The 23,133-nt window shown below is 32.4% G+C and overlaps 1 protein-coding gene across 1 annotated transcript in view; it reads left to right on the top strand.

Annotated features, from left to right (window-relative positions):
- Positions 1 to 22,849, top strand: part of LOC118187872 (fatty-acid amide hydrolase 2-like) — a 425,140-nt gene extending 402,291 nt beyond the window's left edge. The window contains exons 6-8 of the mRNA XM_085820389.1: positions 13,106 to 13,263; positions 16,001 to 16,099; positions 18,436 to 22,849. Of these exons, the coding sequence (XP_085676515.1) occupies positions 13,106 to 13,263; positions 16,001 to 16,099; positions 18,436 to 19,059 (881 nt within the window). The 3' untranslated portion in view covers positions 19,060 to 22,849. The remainder of the gene's footprint in view (positions 1 to 13,105; positions 13,264 to 16,000; positions 16,100 to 18,435) is intronic.
- The last annotated feature ends 284 nt before the right edge of the window (positions 22,850 to 23,133 follow it).

Below are 23,133 nucleotides of genomic sequence, written 5' to 3'. Positions count from 1 at the left end.
TTATGCCCTCGTCTGAACGCAGCCCAGTCTTATGCTTCTTATGACTACAAAGCCATAATCTCGTCTTACTTCCCAGTTAAAAATAAAAATACTTCTGCTGAACAAGCAGGCCGGAATAAAATTTTTCTAAGAGATTTTGGTGCCTTCATACATATTTATGCCTATTTTTCCCCCATTGTTTTTTATTGGTCTTGATTTAAATGCACTATACATTCTATGTAAAATTGGCAATTGGGAATTTTAGTGGTGACCCCTTTCCTTGAGTCCCTATGTACTTTTTGTATCTTTAAGTACTTTGTTATGCCCCCTTTCCTTGATACATAAGCACTGTTTATTTTGCTTAAAGGTTAATCCAACTCTGCTCATAAGGAACAATGAAGTAAAAGAATGGTGTCTATTATAATACCGCTCGAGGAGATACAGTCCAAATTATTCATAACGCTAGTCGGCTTAAGTGTAAGCATTTGCAAGGTAATTGTAACTTTGATCATACTGAAAACAACTGAAAACAACAAGTCTTTGCATTCGGACTTGCAGACTGCCGAAGAATAGCCTCTCATCAAAGCTTGTCATCGATAAACTTGACTTGCTTGTCAACGAGTTTTGTCAACGACAAACTTGAGACATGTCAACGAGTCTGGATGCATAATGATCCTCAATTTTCAGTTGAGTAACTAAAGCCACTGATTTATGTGAAATTTTCTTGCCAAACGATTAGGTTACTGCTGTACCTCTTTTAACAAGTGCATCCACGGCCTCATTACTTGACCTCATTACGACATAACGAGAAAGTATCTGAAGAACAATGTACCTTAGGCTGTCTAATAGATGGTATAAGAACGATCCGAATTCTCGACTCTCCGACAAGTAGACGAAAAAAAATGTTGTTGGAAAATGCAATGACGCATCTAGAACTAAAATATTTTTTAAATGATTATTTTTGAATTTTTATACTAAAAAATTAAAAATAGCTCAAACTAGAGTTTATTTACAATCAGTAGATAAAAAAAATTATTTCGATGCATTTCACGATACTTTTGGCCCTTATTAAATATTAATGTATGATATATATTTCTTATGCAGAAATGAGATGAATCTTTTACAAATAACTATCTCTAGCTAAAGAATGAATAAGTCTTTTCTTACTTGAAATAATATCTTTAAATTATTATTTGAAATGTCTTGTGATGTTGTCAGAAACAAGCTACTTTTGAGCAACTGTTCAATCTGTCTAATGTATTTAAAAAAATTTTTAGGAATTAATATTTTGAAACTATGCTTGAATGTATAGTCAGTTCAATTGCTAGTAAACTCCGTAACTGCTTGCTTAACTGCAGGAGAACAAACACAATAGTAACTGTGGAATATTTCAACTGCTGATTCGAAAATTCAAATTAGGAGCCTATATAACTGAATTTTGCCACAAAATAACTTGAGCACAATTATTCAGGCTTCCTCGTAAAACATGTAAATCTAGCAAATGTACTAAATGAATAGTTAACAAAGAACTGATTAACTTAACAAAGTAGAGTCGGGATATCTTCATACTAGAAGAGATTTCTTTGAAAAACTGTTAAATGAAATGAATAAATTTTAGCTAAATTCAATTATTCAATTATTTTAATAAAAACTAATAAACCATAAAGTTTTTAACGGTGAATTCAGTAATATTATTCCTATATAAAGCCTGGTATTCAAATTCAATTGTTTAAATTTAAGAAATGCAGCGTCTGACGATCTGTGTAAGTATAGTGAAGAATAAAGTTACAGTTAAATGAAGCAGAAGGAGGATCTACCGCAAAGGTAAGTTAAAATAACAAAATTATGCATATAAGAAGTTATTAAATTTTACGAAAAATATATTACTGAATTCTCTGATGAATACATATTCGAAACTAATTTATGCTATTAACAGTCTCACCAAATAAATTTTTACTTACGTTCCCAAGTACGTATGGTACATAAAATTACATTTTGCAATTAATTTTGTATTACATCTTCCGCATAAAAACTTTTAAATTAAATTTCGCGGGTAATAAATTATATACATTTTTTTAAAATTAATCATTGGCCTAGATTTTTTATAAGTTTTTTGAAAAGTTATTTTTATTTAATAACTGTTTTGGAAATTCTGTAATATCTCTTTATGCTGACAACTGGCCGAACAACTTCTAAATATTACGAAGTAACGTTAAAATTGCAAGTTTGCAGTAGGAATTGCAAGAGAGATGATACTTTAATTACTTACCAGTTGATGGTATAATATCGGATATTTGCTCCTAAAACACAAAGCTCATCCGGAAACTGTTTGAATATTTTAAAAAATAGCAATTTGTTTCATTTTTATTCTATTACAGAAAAATCTACACACCTTAAACTACTTTTTGGCATATTCACTGTGCGAATTCAGGTATGTGTTAAACCTTCGCACTGATTGCAACATATTCGCCACCTGGGACATGAATTAGTTTTGGATGTTTACCTGTTGTTGTCGTTGCTTATGCTCACTTGTCTGACGTAGTCAGTCCAAGCCCACGGAATTCCTCGTGGCATGGAGCGCTAGAATATGCTCGAGCATCATTCAGGTGGCAGTGCGATTTAGCTCAGTTACACCCCAAGTTTTGATGGAAAGCACTCCGGCGGGACTGGTACGAGGATCGCCCACGCCACTCCCCTTCCACTAAACCACACGAGAGGTCTTTCGGCTCGTCCCATATTTAGAGTGTCGCCATGCCACACCGACACTATACATTTGCAGACATCCATGTCTCCTCCAGGATTCGAATCCGGGACTTTCGGAAAGGCAGTCAGCGACGCTAACCAATATATTGATTGCGCGGCGGGTGTTTACTTTGATCTCATGATCACTTTCAAAGTGCTAGCCGACAAGAAATTTCTAAAGATGAGAAAACAAATGGAAGTCGGATGGACGATAAGGAGGGTGACACAATTGCTGTCAGCGAAGTGAAATAAGCAGCTTCGTCATTACTCGTGCGCTATGCGGTCGCGCGGTGTCATGCATGTTGGCAGTGGTGATGATAAAGGCAAAGCATATTTTGCTTCCCTTAAATAAAGCTAAGACTAATCTAAATAAAATTCATGCTTTATTCCGTAAATTAAAATAAAAGAGCTAACACTGTAGCCTTTACATTTAAAATCACTTGATTGAATGCAAACTAGCATTATGCTAACTCATAATAACACAAGAGAACAAGACATTCGCCGATACCGGCGTACACATATATAATACTCAGCCAACCCGCCGATCTTGATGTCATCGGCCAATCAGCGGCAACCACGTTAGCTTACCGCCGATTGACATCCGATCAAAATTTGCATGTGGAAAACTAATGCACGAGCACAATACCAGAAGTCAGTAATCCACGCCTTTTCTCTGTATCACGTCCGTTAGTGCTTTTGGTACCCATCGCGAACACATTATTTGTAGTCACACAGTTTCGTGTAATAAGGATTGTGAAATGTTTTGAAAATGCATTCACAAATCAGAAATCGTGAATCGCCTAGTAGAACCCATACGGGGATTAAAGGAAATGAAGCAGCGGATATGATTGCGAAAGGCGCAGCCAATGAACCCCACGTGAGTAGCACTAGTATGCCCCTTCCGCACTCGTATCTGAAAACTACTCTCAAATGTGAACTAATGAAGCAGTGGCAAAACTACTGGGAGACAAACACCACAGGCAGAAGACTGTATGATTTCCAACCAAAAGTTAACCACAATTTAAATAGCAATTCTTCGCACCTCACACAGTATCTGACAGGGCATGGCCCATATATGTCCTATCTTCGCAGATTTTGCCTAAGAGACAGTGACCAATGTATTTGCGGCAGTACTGGTGACCCAGATCACTATCTGTTTGACTGCTCGCACACAGGGAATTCACATTTAAAAAGACCAACTGCAATCAATATGCCAGCATGGTTCAAGAACACAATTAAGAATAAATATGTGTTCAGCCGCATTAGAGACAGCACTACCGTTGCTAAAAGCATTGCTGACAACCTGGAGTGACTTCTTCCCTTGGATACCGTGCCGTCAGCAGCCTGCTCAGTACATACGAGTATATTAATTTACTTAATGTCTCGTGATTTTTTTGTTTGTTTTTGCGTTTGTAATTATATTTAATATTATGATTAATCCGGAATTCATTTAATGTATTCCGCAATTTGTAATGTATTTGGCCACCTTTACATCTGTAACTGATTTTTATAGCACATCCTTAATATAACTGTATGCCATGTACGATAATAGTGAAAGTGTTCCGCTTAGTCTCAGCAGTCCCCACCATGCACCTTCTTTCCATGTTCTGGTTCTTACTTCAATGTTCCTCGTTTCGTGGCCAATCCCCGGACGACACAGTACTAAGCTCTTTATTTATATTTATTCATGTATTTTTTTAATTCCATCGACGGGATCCAACAGGCTGAAAAGCACCTAACCCAGTGGGCCAGCTGTTCCGTCGATGGTGAAAAGAAAGAAAGTAGAACCAAATATGTTTTCGATGCAGTGCACCAGTTCTTCGGTGATCAATGACGAGCGTCCACTGCACTCATCGTCGTGGACATTTTCTCTACCTTCGTTTAACTCCCTAACCCTAACGTCCCATAACGTTAACACCCTAACCCATCCTATATGAATTCAATAATGGCAACACGTTCGGGTATCGAATACGGCATTATCACACACTCACCCGGCTTCACACAGCGAGGCCTTTTTCTCAACTGGTTTGGACAGGTTTCACTCGCTTAAAGAGCGTATGGGGTGAGCTTTACGCCCAAATATGCGAGAATTTATTTATTCGGGAGTTGAAAAAGTGTATGGAAAAATAGACTTTATTCTTTTTTCACTCGTGTTGATGTTCATGAACTGCTCAAATTAATGCTGTAGGTTTTTGTAACGTGCAATAATCAGTTAACCGTAGTGTTACGAAATGTACAGGCGCGGTAAGATAGCTTCCCAGCAAAGCAGGTTTAGGGTTGCCATAAACGGCAAGGGAAGGCATGGTTGCCACATTTGGCGGGAAATCGCCCATTTGGTGACGTTTGGCGACAAATTGGCGATATTCAATGGACGGATGGAGAACTTTCTGGAACGAATTCTTACCAGTTTAGCCCAGAATGTTCTCGAACACAAGCCGAAAGCTATATAAACCCTGCTGGTCCGCAGTCAGTTAGTGTGCCCCGTCGAGAGGGCGAGAGTGTGTGCCTCGTCTGGAGTGCGAGACAGTTAGTATCGAGTTGGTGTCTCGTCTAGCGAGTCAATCCCTGCGGAGTGGATCGAGTTGACATCCGAGCAGCGAGTGCCGAGTGGGTCGTGGTGTGCACCGAAAGAGTCTCGTAGTGTATCGCGGTTAGTGCATCGTCGAGAGAGCGTGCTGAGCTCCGGGAGCGATTGAACCGAAGAGTCAGGAGCTGTGCTCTGTGTGTCGTCGAGTGCATCGCGAGTTGTATCGTGGAGAGTCTCGAGAGTACGTGGAGCTGTGTCGCTGATCGTATCAACATGTTTATAACAGTTCGACGACTGTAAACAAGATTTTGGAGCTGTCCTGATTAATACCGGCCAATAAAGTGTGTTTCGATACTTTATCAAGTGTCGTCGTTATTCACTCCAAATCCACAAAACCCCGTACGAACGTAACAGTATCTTACATTTATTTCCAAATGTATTTTGTTTGATATTTCATCTTATATTTACTGTTATCATTAAATTTATTTTCGAATTCATGTCATTAAATTTATTTTCGAATTCATGCTTTCCACAAAGGCATGTCTCATCCTAGCCGAGTAATTCTTGAGAGCTTAACATAATTAATTAATTTAACCTCATTTTACAAATTTGTTTTTTATTTCATATTTACAGTTATCATAAAAAAGTTCATCTTTCAACAAGCATTCGGCAAAATAACATACTTTGGTCCTTCCTTCTCGTATTCATGATTATATTACCTTATTTTACCCAAAAGGTAATCGAAAATAGGTCTTCAAACATACAAAATTACCTTTCATACGAATCACGTTAAATATAAAAAATCAGTAACAGCGTAACTTCTTCAACGCTTCAAGCTTCTTATTAAGGTTTAATATCCGCAACGTGACAAAATTTAGTGGAATAACAACATGTCTTTAGTTCCCGGTCTCATGCTACATCAGCAATTCTGTATAACGGAAGCCAACCAATAAGGCCAACGAAGCTTGTCATTGCCCCCGCATGCGTATAGTATAAACCATGCTAGGGCTAGATGCTAATTCCTAACCATACTTCATTCATCGCCATCTCTCAGTAAATTTCACTTATGTGACAATAAATTTCACATAGTTGAATATTTCTCGCATTCAAAAATTTGATAATGGCTCTTATTTCACAGTTGGTGAGACGATCGATTGTTTTAAGCACTTTTACCGATAAACAATGACTTCATACGTCAATGTAAACAAACCAGGTGGTTAGTCTAATTCATTCTCGAGTTGAACGATGTAACTGCGCATGCGTGACTTTCATGGTCTCAGATGCGCAGGAGATCATGCGCAAATGGTAGTTACTTTTTAGATCAGCTTAGAAAGCCAATATTTTAAATTTAGAATAGAAGAGAAACACGCCAATGTGACAATCAAAATCACTATAACAACCTTGTATTTCGCGTGCATTTATTAAAACACTCAATCGATTTCGAGCGCAGCTACAGGTCCCTCCTCATCAGGAGAACGAAATTACTACCCTTTCTAGTAATTTCGTTCTCCTGATGAGGACGGACCTGTAGCTGCCCTCGAAATCGATTGAGTGTTTTAATAAATGTACGCGAAATACAAGGTTGTTATTGCGATTTTGATTTTAATATTAGATCTAAAGACACAAAGCACTTCTTCGAATTCAAATTTTATATTTCTGGTCGATCCAACACTAATTCCAGTGTAAATCAGGTATAGAGTACAGTTTCTGATAAAGGATCTTTAATCTGTAATCTTTGAGTTGAGAATGTATCGGACGATCAAAAGTTCAGCAAACATTAAAATTATTTAATTCCATGAATTCCATGTATTCTACGAATTTGCAATGTATGGAAACGTGAACAAAATATAAATATCCATTTTATTATTCAGAATTAAAGAGTTTTATGTTGCAAAATTGTTAGTTTCTGACCAGCAGAAGAGGGTGTGATTTTTCCTGCACCTTCTATTGTTCAGTAGAATGTGCAATGAATACCTCATAAAAGCGTTAACTGCAAAAGACACTTCAAGAACAAGAGCTAACATACCGAATCGACATGTTATTCCTTGATAAAACAACCTAAGCAAAACATTGCAACAAGGAAATAACAGTTTGCAATCTTTCCGACAATTCAGGGATAGGCGATGCAATAAAGGACCAGAGGCTGGTTGAAGAAGATAATAAGAGATTGGAGACAACTTTGAACAGTCTCCGAGAAAATGGAAGACATGCAAGTGAAACTGCAGTTGCAGAAGAACTGGGCATTATGTAAGCATTACCAGCAAGTGAAAAGCAAGCTGTTGTGAAGGTACACGCATGATTGTTCGTTGATGAACCTTTAAGGTATAATCTAAGGAACGAAATACTATAAAACCAAAAAAGAGCATCTATTAAACACAACATAACGTAACTTAAAAGAAAAAGAAAACAGGTGGTCAACAGCTTTATGCGTGACCTTCGCGAATAGATGGCCTGGTCAGCTTCAAAGTTACGTGATTTGACGTCACGAAAGGCGTCTGAGCTTTCACCCTTCTCGCTTCTCTGTGGACACTGTCAACACCTTCTTAAACACAAGCTTACCTACTGAAGGCTCGTAGTTTAGTGACGTCACAAACTGTTGTCCTTCTCAATGGGGTGCGAAAAATCGCCCCTAAACCAAGGCCATCTAGATGACATTAGCAAGTTAGGGGAAATTCGTCCTTGGTCGTGAGAAGGCGCTTGAACCATGTCGCCTTAATTTGATATTGATAAATTTTTTTCGATTTCAATCATGCCTTTAAAGTGCTGTGTGCCGTTATTCCGACAAAATTATTGTGACGGTTCTAAAGTATATAGATTTCCTAAGCAACAAGATGTATTACATAGATGATTAAAATCGATACCGCGAGAAAATTTTACCATTTCGAAGCATTTTCGGGTAAGTTAAGCCTAACTTGAAATTTAAATTTATTAAGGTATTTGCTTCTTTCTACATTTAAAAGAATGGATACGTTAATATTAAGGAATTTCATTTTTATAGAATACATTGTGTATAATATTGTGTAATTACGTATCGATTAATATAATTATGTATCGAATTGTATGGTTAATAATTATGTATCGAATTGCATGCTAAATATTCCCTTACTTTTTAAAATGTTCAATTTTTTACTTTTGATTAATTTTATAACTTGGAACTTTTAACTTCATACGTATATGGCAGCAAATGAAATTATTTAGCTTAATATTTAATATATTTTGGTTTTAAAAGTTTTTCTAAAGAAACTGTGAAGGCAATAAATATGATTATGGTTTTTTAAATTTTAATATAAAGCCCACAGTTTTGCGTAAAACAAGAAATAATTTAAATTTCTAATGCATGAAAATTCAAATATTATTAAAACTTATGTCACTAAGAATCCTTTCCCCCCCCCTTTTCGAGTGGGAGACAAACACACATATGCTTGTTATTACCTGTTTTGTTAAAATATAAATTGAATTACTAGAAATCCTACTTTTATTACTTTAAAATTAGTAATTAGGTAATTACAGTAATCTGAGTGAGCTTTCATCATGTCTAAAAAATGTTAGGATACCTGATGATTTAACAGTTGTGATTAAAGAAAATAGTGTATTTTTTCTTAAGATAAGCACAGAATTTGCTCCTTTTATATCTGTATCAGTCGTTATCCATAATGATCTGCCTGTGGAAGCATATTTTAGAGATATTCCATTAACAAAAATTAGTAACCATGAATGCCCTTTAAAAATTAATAATGTGTATAATCTCTGTTCATTGCTTAAAGAAGTTGCAAAAATTAAAGGTGATAATAATGAAAGCAGCTTTAAAATTTTATTATTCGTAACTCAAGGCCTTCAGGAATTAGAAAAAAATGCCCCTGAACATAAAAAGAAAGTAGTTCAGTTTATATTTGAGCAGCTGACATTACTCGTTTTGCATAAAAATAATAATAGGTATAGTTCTGATCTGTTAATATTATCAAGTTTGATGTTTTCAATTTCTCCACATTGCTATAAATTTTTAAGAAATAGTGCATATGTTACTTTGCCACATCCTTCTACATTGAAACGATTGTGTTCTGAATATAATGTGTATCCTAAAGTGGAGCAAACTCCTGAAAATTTTCTGAGTTATGCTAAGGAAAAAATCCGCTTTTTAGACGAAAACGATAATATGTCACTTTAATGGTTGATGAAATTCACATTAAGCCATTCTTAGATTTCAAAGGTGAAAATATAATAGGAATGTAGCAAAATATAATTGTGAAAACGCTGCTAATTCTGCTTGTGTTTTTATGCTGCAGAGTATTAGATATTCATATAAGGATGTTATAAGTATTGTCCCAGTAAAATCATTATCAGCGCAATTTTTGCATGGATATATTGTGAAAATAATAAAAGATTTAGAAAATTTAGGTTTTTCGTGTAATATGTGTGCTTATAAATCTACCCTGCTAAAATTTAAAAACTTCTAATATCCTTAAAAATATTTTCCACACATCCTTCTTATATATATTTTTATGCAGTTAAGTGACTTGAATATTATTAGTATGGAGGGAGATTCCAACATTACCTTACTGTTACTTACCAAACGTCAACCAGTACCTTAAAGCATCATTTTAACTGTAAACATACAATATAATATCATAGAAAAATTAATAATATATAATATGTTTTGTGCAAAGGAAAATGTTTCCAATATTGTATCCGCGAATGAATTGAAAATATATATTTTCAATATATGTAAAATAAAAAACGAAAAATAATATGTATCTACATCATTAGAAAATACCCTCCTGTTAGTAAAGCTTTAAAAACAAATATGCTTTAAAGGCAGGTAGTAGGTGACCAACGGCGATTGTCAGCCGCCTGTTTGTGACGTCACGATCTCGTAGTTGGGCTTCTGTTTAAGAAGGTGTTGACACTGTAAGCGAAGAATTCCTATGTTAGTTTGTGTGCTGTTCATTCACGTTGCACTGTGTTTTTTCATTATTCGTGTATTTTTTATTACTAAATTTGAGGTTTTGGTTTTTAAGTTCACACTGGTAGTTAAGTTTACTTATTTCTTTAGTAGTTGTTAATAAATGCAGCTATCGACTTCTATGTAGAGCTAAAATGAGTCAAGTCTACTTTTATGCCTGCACGATGTTGCGTTTCAGTCTGAAAATCGAATTATGTTAAAACAAATGAATATATACAGATATTCAAGTTTCCAAAAGATAAATTAAAACGGGATTTCTAGATAAAAAAAAATTCCGAGTGAGCGTTATATGTGAGAAATATTTTTGAGAAGATGATATCATTCGGTACGATTATTTATCAAAAATTGAAGGCATTGTTGTATAAGTTTGTAAAGGACACCCTGAATTATAAACGATGCTTATCCATGCATTTTTTTTTCTGATTGTCCAAAATACTTATCTGATAATCCGACATCTCTGAGGATGAGCACAGAGGAAAAAAGAGCCAATACGGATAAACATATTTTGAATAAATTTTTGAAAAAGGACAAAATTGCATCTTTTGAGGATTTTTCTTCATCATTATGGAATAAGCTAAACATTTCAGATGATTCAGATTTAATTTGACATATAATCTGTTGATGGAAATTATATTTTATTGCTCAATTTAATTCTACAGCCTAAAGTTGGGAAATGTATCTATCACTTTATATGAATACAGCAGTGTCTCTTGGACAAGAAGCTGTTGAAATGGGAGTATGTAAAAATATATTAAATGGAAATACTAAACTTACTTTATGGACTGAATTTGAAAATATTTATAACTATGTCAAAAGCATAGTAATTAAAAACATTTATAACTATGTCAAAAGCATAGTAATTAAAAACATTGAAATCGAACTATGACTTACTATATAACTAGAAAGCATACGTTGAATAAAAATCATTTGAGAATCTTACTTGAGGAATAGAACATTTTATTTTGGAACAAATTAAGATGCGTAATAGAAATAACTAGTCTTTGCTTATTCGTTATACATTATCCCACCAGCCACAGAGCGGTAAAATCGCTGAACACTGGTAGTTCCGATCTGGGTTCGAATTCGGGCGAAGGAGTTGGCTGCAAGGGCATTTTCGTGATTCTCCCCATGTATAGCGTGTATATGAGCCAGTTTGCCTTAGAAAGTCCTCCGTGAAGGCATACCTTAAGCAAATACCCTAGTGTGTTTTGCTATAATAAACTAAATCAAGTCAAATTAAATCGTTATACATTAAGTAAGCTGCTTGTTATAGTTGCCTCTTTGACAGTCAACTAATCTGCCTTCCATGCATTGACTATTTCTGAAAAATCCTAGGCCTGTTAAAGTTTGATGTATCAACGAACAATGAAGCTAATTAATTACAAGTATGTAAAAGGTAAAGTTAAAAATTTACTGGGGCATTAACAATTCGTGAATTTATATATTGATGAGGTTAGAGTGAAAAAATGTGACAGGGAAAGGTAAAAAAAAAATAATAATAATTGACTTTCCTAAGATTCTTGAAAGTATTGAAGCATCATTTGTTCAGTTTTTTATGATTTCTTCTTTATTATCATATTATAAAGATATCATTGCATTAGTAATAATTTGCTTGCTTTAATGCAGCACAAAATTACGCTTTATTTAATTTATGTTGGCAAGTCCCAAGAGGATTTAAGGAAATTTTAATTTTTCTGCGACTTTTGATCTCCATTTCTTTCTGTTAGATAATTACTGAAAGGAATAAAAAATACATTTGCATACTTTTTGAAAGCTCTGCATTAAAGCATAGGATATATTACTGATCGTTCGTTCAAGTTATTCTTAAAATTAAAAACTGCAGTAATTATTAATAAATAATTATATTGTGATAAAGTAATAAAAAGTCGTTTTTATATCTTTTAATTGGTTAAATAGGGTTTAAATGCAAAATTTGGGATCAGTGAAATAAACAGTAAATTTTGCAAATATATTTTTCGGAGTATTTATTAAAGAATTTTATTTTAGTAGTTAGTGGAAGTAAGAACAATCAAACTGTAAAGATTTATTTATGTTAACAAATAGCAATCTTTATTTTAAAACTTTGTTTTTCAGCGAATCTTAAAATGTCATTACTATGCAGTATAAAAATAATTGTACAAAATATCGTAAAACATTGGCTAGAATAATTCATGAATATTTCTTAACTTAATAATTCCTCTGAAGCTATCAATCTTAACTATAAATGTATAAACGACCTTTAATATACGTTTATCCTCAAATCTCTGAAAATTTAATTACTATGCATTATTTAAAAGAAAAGAATCTAAACATTTAACGAAAGCGCATATTCAAACCCGAGCAAAGTCGCGGAAGACTCAGACGCCTTCCGTGACGTCACTCGTAGCTAACCACGCCCAGTTGGCCGTGCTTTATGCGATCCAAAATAAAGCATGGAATACATGGAATACAGCAGTGAATCATTTCGAGAGAAATAAACTCCACAGCTCCGAAGCGGAACTCCATCATCGAGTGATGATGTTACTTGGTATCTCCACAAATACCAAGTAAACATTTTTGTTGCTAATTCTGAATTTACTATTCCTTTTTATTCCACAGATGAAGAGGCATCTAGTAAACATAATTTTAGACGCAATTTTGTGTACACTTATACTGGTTTTTATCTGTGCTTTGTAAATTCACAGAAATACAATTTAGTGAATATTGGATTATTCTGTAAATACCATGATTCAAAACATCAACCAGAATCATCATGACCAAAGCAGATAAAAAGAGATACTCAATTTATTTCAATGATGATGAGTCTGTGTTCTTTCTATAATCTTTCTGTAATTATGCTGGCAACTTATTATGAATGATAATGTGTTCTTTCTATAATCCTTCTGCTTTTTCTTAAGGTGCCGTTTCCAATGGAAATCAATATCCTGTTGTCAAGGAAGCTGTCCGGCAGATGATCAGCACTGGTCCCATGTGTCGTTATGCTATCGATTTATTACCCATGCTCAAAGTAATTTCTGAAGAAAGTTGTCGTCCCTTGTTAAAACTGGATGAACCTGTAAGTACAGCTGTTTCTGTTTATTGCGCAAAACGAGGCAGTAATAACAAATTAGCGATTGTCATCAAAAACTGAAATACAAATAAACGATAAATTTTCATGAAGTGTAACAGATACACGATGTATTTTATGTTGAAATTTAAACTATCCTCAACTTCCTCGAATAAATTTTAATAAATATGAAGGATTATCTAATATCCAAAAAATTTTGGCGAAAATTTCATATGATGTAAAAGAAATATAAAAGTTTGTGTGCATATGTGTGTTTATACATGTAAATTCGCGTAATAAATTTAATAAGAAATAAAACATTTACTCACGCGCGGAAGAGTAAATATTATGATCTTTAATAGTATTTATGCAGGATCCCTAAAAATATTATTTAATAAAATTTATGTTAATTTCGATCGCATTAAGACACATTTTTTACTAATTCGACTGAAAATATTTTTCTCGTTACAATTTCGGTACTTATGCATTATCTCGTCTGCCGTGAAAGTGCCGACAAGCAGCGCGATTTAGTGCCAGTAATGGATAAATGTTACTTAACCAGCAGATTGATAACATCTGCGCTTGCGTTTGATGTAATCCTGACTGGTTATCAGTAAGCCATTTTTCATTTTTATGAACAAGGACATGAATTAACTGTCATTTCTCTTGCATTGTGAAAGAAATGATTCAAATTTGGGATCTGCCTTCTACAGAACAGCAAGGAATGGATTATTTTCAAAGTTATGTAATCTTACCATCAAAAAAGTATGCATTCATAGACTGTATGTATTCAGCTGAATATAGCCCACAAAACAGTAATAGTCTACAGCACCTACGGGAATTTTATACTCATAGCGCTCTAAACAGAGCTTCTGGTAAAATCGGAAAGCATAACAAAATACTAGAAATTGACATAAGTCTTTTTACAAAACTCAGAAACGAAGCAGGTAGAATAATGATTGTTTATAAAATATAAAGGCGTCAGTTCTTACAGAATTCGGCAGGTACGACTGGCGCAACTTTGAATGGATCTGCACCAACATTCATGATTCAGGGGTAACCAACTTTTATGGTTGACGGGATAGTGCGTAAGTACCCAATTTTATATTCCTTTACAATCTCAATTACCTTTTTTCTGTATAAAAATTTAAGCTCCATATATTGTTGCTATCAGATGTGCTAAAAAACCAAAATTGGCTTAGTTTGAGACCCTACCTAACTAAATTGATTTTTTTAATTGGAGTTTTATGCTTACAATCAATGGGCGAAGAGCTGTTCAGTCGCATAATTTTTATGGGACAATTGCAAACGTCTTGCACTCCACATACGCATCATATCATTTCATTCTAACTTATTGGTATTCAAAATTACAAACTTTATAATCTAGATTTTGAAACATATTTTTTTACTCTTCCACAGTGAACCTTTTGGCATATGAATTTACGCATAATACGCATTTTGACACATTTTGTGGAATATACAGTTACGGAAAAAAAAACACATATTTTATTTTTTGCATGCTTTACCATTATCTAAATAAAAATAACAATTTAACTTTGAATGCATTTGTCGGTTAATTAATAGTAAAATAATTCATTTTTAAATGTATTTTAACGCATTTTTATAATATAAATATCTTTAAATTAGTCTTTCCAAAATTGTAGGAGCGTTGCTCTACGTTATATGGTTATCACATATAGCGAAGCGTGATTCTATAAGAAATTTTCTCGAGAAACACGTTTCTTTCATCATTAATTTGAATGCAAGGTTGCTCAAACAATCGTGCTCAATGATGAGACATTTTACGAGGCTGGGGGAAAAGTTTTTCTTGCAACTGTGTTTCTTTCAAAAGATGAAGAACAAAATGTACTTCTAGAAGGACTTCACGTGGATCAATGAATCAGATTTACTATCAACAAAGATAACCGGAAATGTTTCTTTCATGATAGTTCTGACCTGTCAATATATCTTCTCCTCTCCTTGGCAAATATTGTCATTGCTTTAAATATAAAATCTTTAATTTATCTCGCACCTCGATATTAACCACTTTTCAGAGTGGTGCCATTTGGTAAAACATAAGGTCTTTTTTAATTTGATCTGTCTGTACCTGCTTAACGAAGTGAGCGATTAAAAGCAATACATGCATTTCACAATAATGTATATCTTTATTTTATTTTTTTAATATAGAAAATGTGTATAAGATAAAATACGTACAGTATTATAGAAAGATGTTTCTAAAAACGCATAGAATCATTCTTTTTTTTATAAGAAAATGTATATGCGTCCAGTAGAAAAGAATAAATATGTTTCTTTATATCACTGCCAACGGCGCTGAAATCCATTTGAATTTTTGCATCAAATTCCGAACTTGCTAAGATTAAAATCCTAAGTGAAGGAACTACTTCTTCCATAAACTGCACATAATTAAACATCTTGTAAGTTATAATTAGTTATTATCTGTGCAAAAATTGCCTTACATTTCTTTTTAGATTACGATGAAATGAAAGATGATTGTGTTGAAGAAGATGTTAGTGATGGCGATGAAGATTTTGATAAACAGACAGATAGAGTGCATTTGATTATTTTTCCTTAAATGAAATCTAAAATTAGTTTAATTTTTAAATAAATTTCCTCTTTCTTTTTAATATGGATAATGTAAACTAAATAAGCGTATGGGGTTACTTGAGTGTTTATAGGTGAAATAACCCCAATGTTAAGAATGCTAACTGATTTTAATATTCTATAGGTGAATGTCAAGAAACTGAGGGTATTTTACATGGAAGATGACGGCGGCTATCCTTTCCGAACTCCAGTGTCGAGAGAGATGAAAAAGGCCTTAAGGAAAGTAAGTCTAAAATTTAAAAAAAAAAAAAATTGCATAAATCCATATTAGCAAAATAAATAAATGAAGATTTAACAAATAATACATTTTTATTTAAATAAATACTTCCAAATAAAACATTCTGTTGCATAATTTAATTTCATATTTAATATATAAATTTTATAACATTTGGAAACTACTGTGAACCGAAAATTCTAAGAATTTCATGTTAATTTTTTATTTTATTTGGAGTTGAGTTTACAAAATGTATTTTATTAAAAAAATGTGTAATGTTTTTGCACATAAATTTTTTTAATATTAAAATATTCATCAGATTTTTGGTTCAGTGAAAAAATAGTGCCCATATAAAGAATTCCATCAAATTTCAATTATGTTCCATTAACCATTTTTAAAATATCATGCGCGCAAGGTGGAAACATAACGAAACATTTTGTCACAAAGCGGATTAAATTACAAAAATATTTGTGGTAATACAATTTTTCTGGTTACTTGTTCCCAAAGCAGCTATATTATGTAGCCAGCTGTGAAAAGTTGGAAGTAATTGCTTTTAAAATAAATAAAATATCTCAATTCATGAAACAGTCCTATATTCGAAGATCATAAGGGGTTTAAGGTGTATGAGCACCCTTAAATTATGCACATTTTTTGCTGCATTTCATTTAAACTTATTTACTCGAATTTTTCTAACTTGATTAACCGATTCTTCAAGGCAAGTTGAAAATTACATAAAAAATTTCAAATTTTGAAACGCACGGTAGTCAAATTTCTTATAATTTTATTTTTACATAAGGAGGATAAAACTTTCCCAATTAGCACGTTTAGGAATCGGAAGACCGCATTGAAAGTTAGATTTCGTTATTTTTCGGAACTTATTTTTTTAATTTAGCATTACTAAAACATAAATATTTTTGTCATTTAAACCACTTCTGTAAATGGAAATATATGGAAGTGTATGACTACGACCGCGATAGCGAAAATAAAACTCGGGTAAGAACTTTTATGTCGCGTAAGATGGTGAGTATATATATATATATATATATATGTCTGTTCTGTGTATTTAAATAAAAAAGAGGAGGCGCACAACTAGATGTTATAAGAGTCCTATAAACAAAATTTGAGCGTTCTACGGTTAACAGCTTCTGAGCTATGCCAGTTACATAAGTACATCACGAAAAAAATGCATTTTGTATCCATGTTAAATCCTCTTTTTAATCCGTTTTGAAAAAAAAAAAAAAAAAAAAAAAGAGTCTTTTATTCCGCCAGTACATTCAAACATCATGCAAAAAAGTTGTCGAAATGGATTCGGGAATGGTCAAAATAGATATTTCCTTTCAAATATGATATTCGGAAATTTTTCGCGATTACAATACTTTCGCTACTTCGTGCAACGAAGTAAAAAGGGTGCTTTCCTATGAAAATCTTTTCAGGCTTGATATGAAGAAGTTATTGCAAATGGTTTAATGCTTTGATTAATCAAGAAGAACAATAAATAAAGAATAATAAGTCATAAAATAATAAATAATAATATAGTATAATAAAACAATAAAATAAAATAATAAATAGTACTTCCGTATCGAAATAATTCTCCTATTTGCATAAATTATTTGTATGAAAATGATCGTTCTTTTTTAAAAAAAACAATGTTTTTTCCTGTTCTGTCATTCATTTCAAGGTGTAAGTGCAATACATTAAGTAGCTCAAGTTACATGCTTTCCTTTCGACATTTTTCATTTAAGCTGAAGAAGATCGTTTATATTTAAATAGGCCTGCAAATTTACGGAACTTACGCTGATTCTTGTTGCTTTAGTATCGTTAACATACTTTTGTATCTGTTCAATTTTCATTAAATAAGGAATACTCTTCCCTTAGTAATAAGAGATTTACATAAAAATCAGTAAACTAGGACAGTAACAGTTTTTTGTTTCTTAATCTAGAATAGCACATCAGAATTTCACAAATATTTAAGGTAATATTTTCTTCAAGAAACAATTCCTTATCCCGTATTACTTTAAGATAGGCGCTGTTAGATGCCAGTAATGTCTAAGTGAACAATTCGAAGGCAACTTGTTTGCAAAACAAAATTAAAATTATGGTTTTTAAGATTTTTCATTCCGTAACATAATTAATTAAAAAGAATTTTCCAAATTTTCCTTTAACCGTCATGATGTCTAATATTTCAAAACCATCGTTCGGATTATTTTCAAACACAATCGTCATTCGTCACTCCAAAAAAAGCAGCAAATAATAAAAATAAAAGTCGAATTTATTATGTTTTCATAAATAACAGCAACAATTACATTTCAATAAAGTATCTCAACACCGATTTTGTATTTTTCTAGGCTGTTGCCCACTTCGAGAGCATCTGCGAACAGAAACCGCAAAAGATTTTTAAAGAAAGACTGCAAGACGCCGTTGAAACTTGGGTCTGCGTCATTGAGGCTCTTAACGATCAACAACTGTCGAATGAAATTGTGGGTTACCAAAAAAGACTCAACCTCAGCAAAGAAGTTTTCAAGTCCATGGCTGGCAAATCCAAGCATACTTTCCCTGTCATCTGCTTAGCAATATTAGATCGTTACATCAGGAATTATGACGCCAAACTGGCAGAACCTTTCTTCCACATGAGAGACGAGTTGTTGGCTGAATTCAATGAGCTTCTCGGCGATGATGGCATCTTCCTCTACCCTACATATCCTGACATTGCTCCTTATCACATGGAAATGCTCTTCCGTCCTTTCAACGTGGGTTACAGCGTTATTTTCAACATTCTAGGCTTGCCGGTCACGCAGTGTCCGTTAGGACTTGGAGGCAAAGGCTTACCTTTGGGCATACAAGTCATTGGTGGTTTGAATAAAGACAGAGTTACAATTGCTGCAGCACGTGAATTAGAAAAGGCATTTGGAGGTTGGATTTGTCCCTGCGATATCCGCAAATCTTCCATCAAATTAACAGAAATAGTTTAGTAATCATTTAATGGTCTGGCAGAATAACATCTAATTAATACAGCCATAATATATAGCATCGTCATTTTCATGTTGCTATTTATTCCAAAGAAACTCTTGTGTGCATTGACATTAGTGAGTTCTTAAGAAATGTTCTTCCCATTTTTCTCAGAATGTACACCCTGTTTCTCCAGTTTTATTGGAATGGGTACTAGCATCCGCCAACATACAGTGTTCCTTACATCTGCAATCTGTTTAGTTATCATTGCAAAGCATAAATGGTTAGATATTGATTTCACTATGAACACTAAAGATTCTCGGTAAGTTCAGTTTGAGTAAGGTTTGAAATTATTTTTAGATATAAATACCTTGAAATGAAATGAGTTATAGTACAATCAAACGTGTTATGCCTTCGACTAGGAAAAGATCACTACATCGAATTTGTTTGAAAATTTATTTGACACGGTGAAGAATTATATGAACACAACTGCATTTTCTCAATACTACTATGTGAAAAGTAGGGGCAAGAAGACAGTGCACGATGATACCATTATACAGTTCAATCTGAATTCATTTGATGAAGGAATATTTGAACTGCTTCACTCTAGCTCAGTGGATTTATGAAAACTGTAATTGTTTGAAATAATGCGAAAATGATGTAACCATGCCACGAAACTTTATTTTTTTAATTAGTTTTATAAAAACTGGATCAGCACAGACCTGTGAAAATAATGCAAATTATGTTTCCGCTGGTACTAGAAACAGGGTTACTTCTTTGGGTACTTAATCATGTGCCATTAGTTGAATGCATCAGTATGAATATACCCCATCGAACTACTTATTCTAAGGCATTTTCTATCAGTTAATGTTTCCAATCTGTTTTAAACCGTCCATCGTCTAACACCACATCAACAGAATTGCTGCCTGAAGATCTGGAAATTGGCCATCCCTTCGGTTAAAGAGTATTGCTAATGTAAGTAATGCTTAGTAATGAAAATATGTTGTTAAAAAATAATCCAAAATAAGGCAGTTATTCATTTTAGTTTTCGTTGTCCAACATTCATAAAATAGATTTTTCAGGCAAATTCGTGATTGTCAAACAACATCTAAGAATCTTGTCAGACTGAAAAACTGAAGAGGTCTCCAGCAGCATGAATCTAGAAGAGACCTGTCGTATAGTTGTTTGCATGAAACGATTATCACTCGCGTCATTCACCAGAAGGTGAAAGACTTGTGACAATTCTTTTACTCTCGTGGACTGATGGATAATTCCTTTAAGTTTGGAATATGAAAATTAAAAGTTGCACCTAGCACTGTTTTGCTCGAAAGATTTATCAGTCTGATAAACTTCTTAAATATATTAATTTATTTATCACTAAAGAAATATAGGGGAAAATGTATGCTTTTAATCCTGCTTTAGGATTAAGATGAAAATGTACATAATTTAGTTATTTTGACTTTAAAAGCAAAAGAAATGTGAGTGCATTATGAGGTATTTTGTTCGATTCACATCAATTAATTTTTATTGGTATATCAAATAATTTGCTAAAAGAAAATTTGTGTTTGTAAGCAATAATATTTTTTTAAAAAACAGTGGAAATAATTTTGGATTCACACGGAACTGCGTGTTTTAGCTTGCGCAAAAAAATTATGATATATGAATTATAGTTATTGTAATTTTTTAAATTAAAATGGCATTTTTAATTACATTGGCAAAATCTAAGTGTAGATTACTTATAATACGAATAATCGTTTGTGTTCAGCAACAGAATAAGTAATTAAACCAGACATTTGAATTTCAGTAGTTTTTTATACCATATTCTTTCCATAAATACGCATCATTAGTTATTTTAATTATTTCCAAAATAAACGTAAAAAGGGAAAATGTAATTAAATAAATCAGTTTTAACAGCTGTTTCATTTATACAATTGTAAGCTTTAGTATGTATGATTATATTAAATTTTGTTTGAGTTAATTCACAAAATTTCGTATACTTTTATTCTCTAGCAACATTAAGAAGTTTACTTTTATATTACGTAGGAAAGTAGAACCAAATTAAATCTAACATCTATGAACAATAAATAACAGTAGAAATTGTGAAAAGTTAGCTAGTTCAGTAAACATAAACAATAGTTAATATGCATTAAGCAAAACACAGAGAACTAAACTTAATAAGAATGAGTATTTCACATTGAATTAATCTACTGAAAACATTCAAACACACAGAAGAAAAAATACAGCATTTAATGTAAAAAGAATTACATAAAATTTAACAGATTAACTAAATCTAGCAAGAATTGTTCTTCTTTATCCATAACTTCTTTTTCTTCTAAAAGCGACTAACAACAAACTCTTTTATCTATTAATTTGCAAAGAATAATTTTTCTCTCCACTTTACTGACGTCGGAAACATTTGTGGCTTACTTTTTCAAAATTGTTTATCGTCATGTTTCTGATCGTTTGATATTTTTATCATTTACTTACCTTGACATGTGTTATTAACGCACGGAATGTAAAGTATGATCTATTTACACAATCTCGGAATGATTGCTTTTCAAAGTGTTGCCATTCGGCAAAGCATGTTATCATAATTTTTAATTATATTTAATATATAAATCACATTTGATCATCTTACCACTACTTAACACATTAAATTTCTTTAAAAGTTTATAAGTACATTTTTAATATATTCTAATTTAAAAATATTCCTAATTGATATAAATTTTAAATTCATTTAATTTTATAATATATCCAACTGGCAATTTTATAAATATTTGCGTCATTACTAAAATTAGTAACAGATATTTCTAACACATATGTTGCATATTTGGTAAAAAAATCGTTTGGTTTTCTCTGTATTCTTTCTTTTTCACCCAATAGAATAAAGAGAAGACCAAACGATTTTTTAACAAAATAGAATAAAATTCATTTCTGTTTCAAATTCCAGTAAAACAAAATTCTATTATTAAATTTTGCCGATAAAATTAAAATTGCTGTTTTAATAAACTGTATGATAATCAGCGACATTAAATCTAATCATTCATAATTACATTAGTGACATTGATACTGTAGAAGTAGTACGTAAGTGTACAGGCCTATAACGTTTGCACTGTACTATTTTACTAGTCAAGATTATTCCAAACTGTTAACTGAAAACAAGTATCTGTACACGCAACCTATTATAAAGTAAGAAATATAAGTTATTAAATAAAAACATGCACAAATATATGAGAATTTTCTGAAAAGAATTGAGTAATGCAACATGTACTCGATAGCTTAATTTCATAAACATATAAAAATATGACTTTCTTTTAATAAGAAAGTATTTTTAGAACTGTTTTCTGCTAAAATATTTTATTAAACTAACAATGGTACTCATTTTCTAATTTGAAGAAATTTCGCTACATAATTCTTCTGCATTTTTTTTAATTGAAAACATTATATGCCAAGATGTAGTGTGGATTTATGTATTTTGTATCACAAGTTCTGTTCAATATTCCGGTGATGTGCTTTACCTCAGTTTTTATTTTTATATTAGTTTTCTTTTAAATAATGCCCGACCTTGAATGGAAGATGAATGTATACTTATAGTCATTTTTTTATTTTACATTAATTGTTTCTGATAACATTTAGTAGATACATACATGTATTAAACTTGCATGATATATGTGCATAAACATGATATGTTTTTATAGTGAATTATTTGATATTGTATAAAATATGAATTATAATTTGTGTATTTATGTTCATTAATCATACAATCTTTTGTATTTTACTCTCGATAAATGTCGCGAAATAAACTTAAATATTACTAAATTTTGTTTTATTTTCTATACAACACTAACAAGTTGCTCTGGAGTATCTTCAGCTTACATAATTTGTTCACGTAAACCAAGTATACACAAAATATATAATTATGGTCTAAATATTGTAAACTTCTATTTTAAATTATTGCGTTACTTTAACCTACTTCCATTAGTCTTTTCTTTCTATCGTCCTTTTTCTAAACCATGTATATATCCCCCCTCTTCTTTTACACATTTTTTGTTTATAAATTTTATTACGGATTTCCGCCGCCCACCCGGGATAGTGGT

Source organism: Stegodyphus dumicola, chromosome 1 (assembly GCF_044657685.1).
Source record: "Stegodyphus dumicola isolate Sdum_Otavi_A_Nest chromosome 1, ASM4465768v1".
NCBI lineage: Eukaryota > Metazoa > Arthropoda > Arachnida > Araneae > Eresidae > Stegodyphus > Stegodyphus dumicola.
Note: the sequence above shows the minus strand (reverse complement) of the source record. Positions and strands in the feature narration are given on the sequence as shown.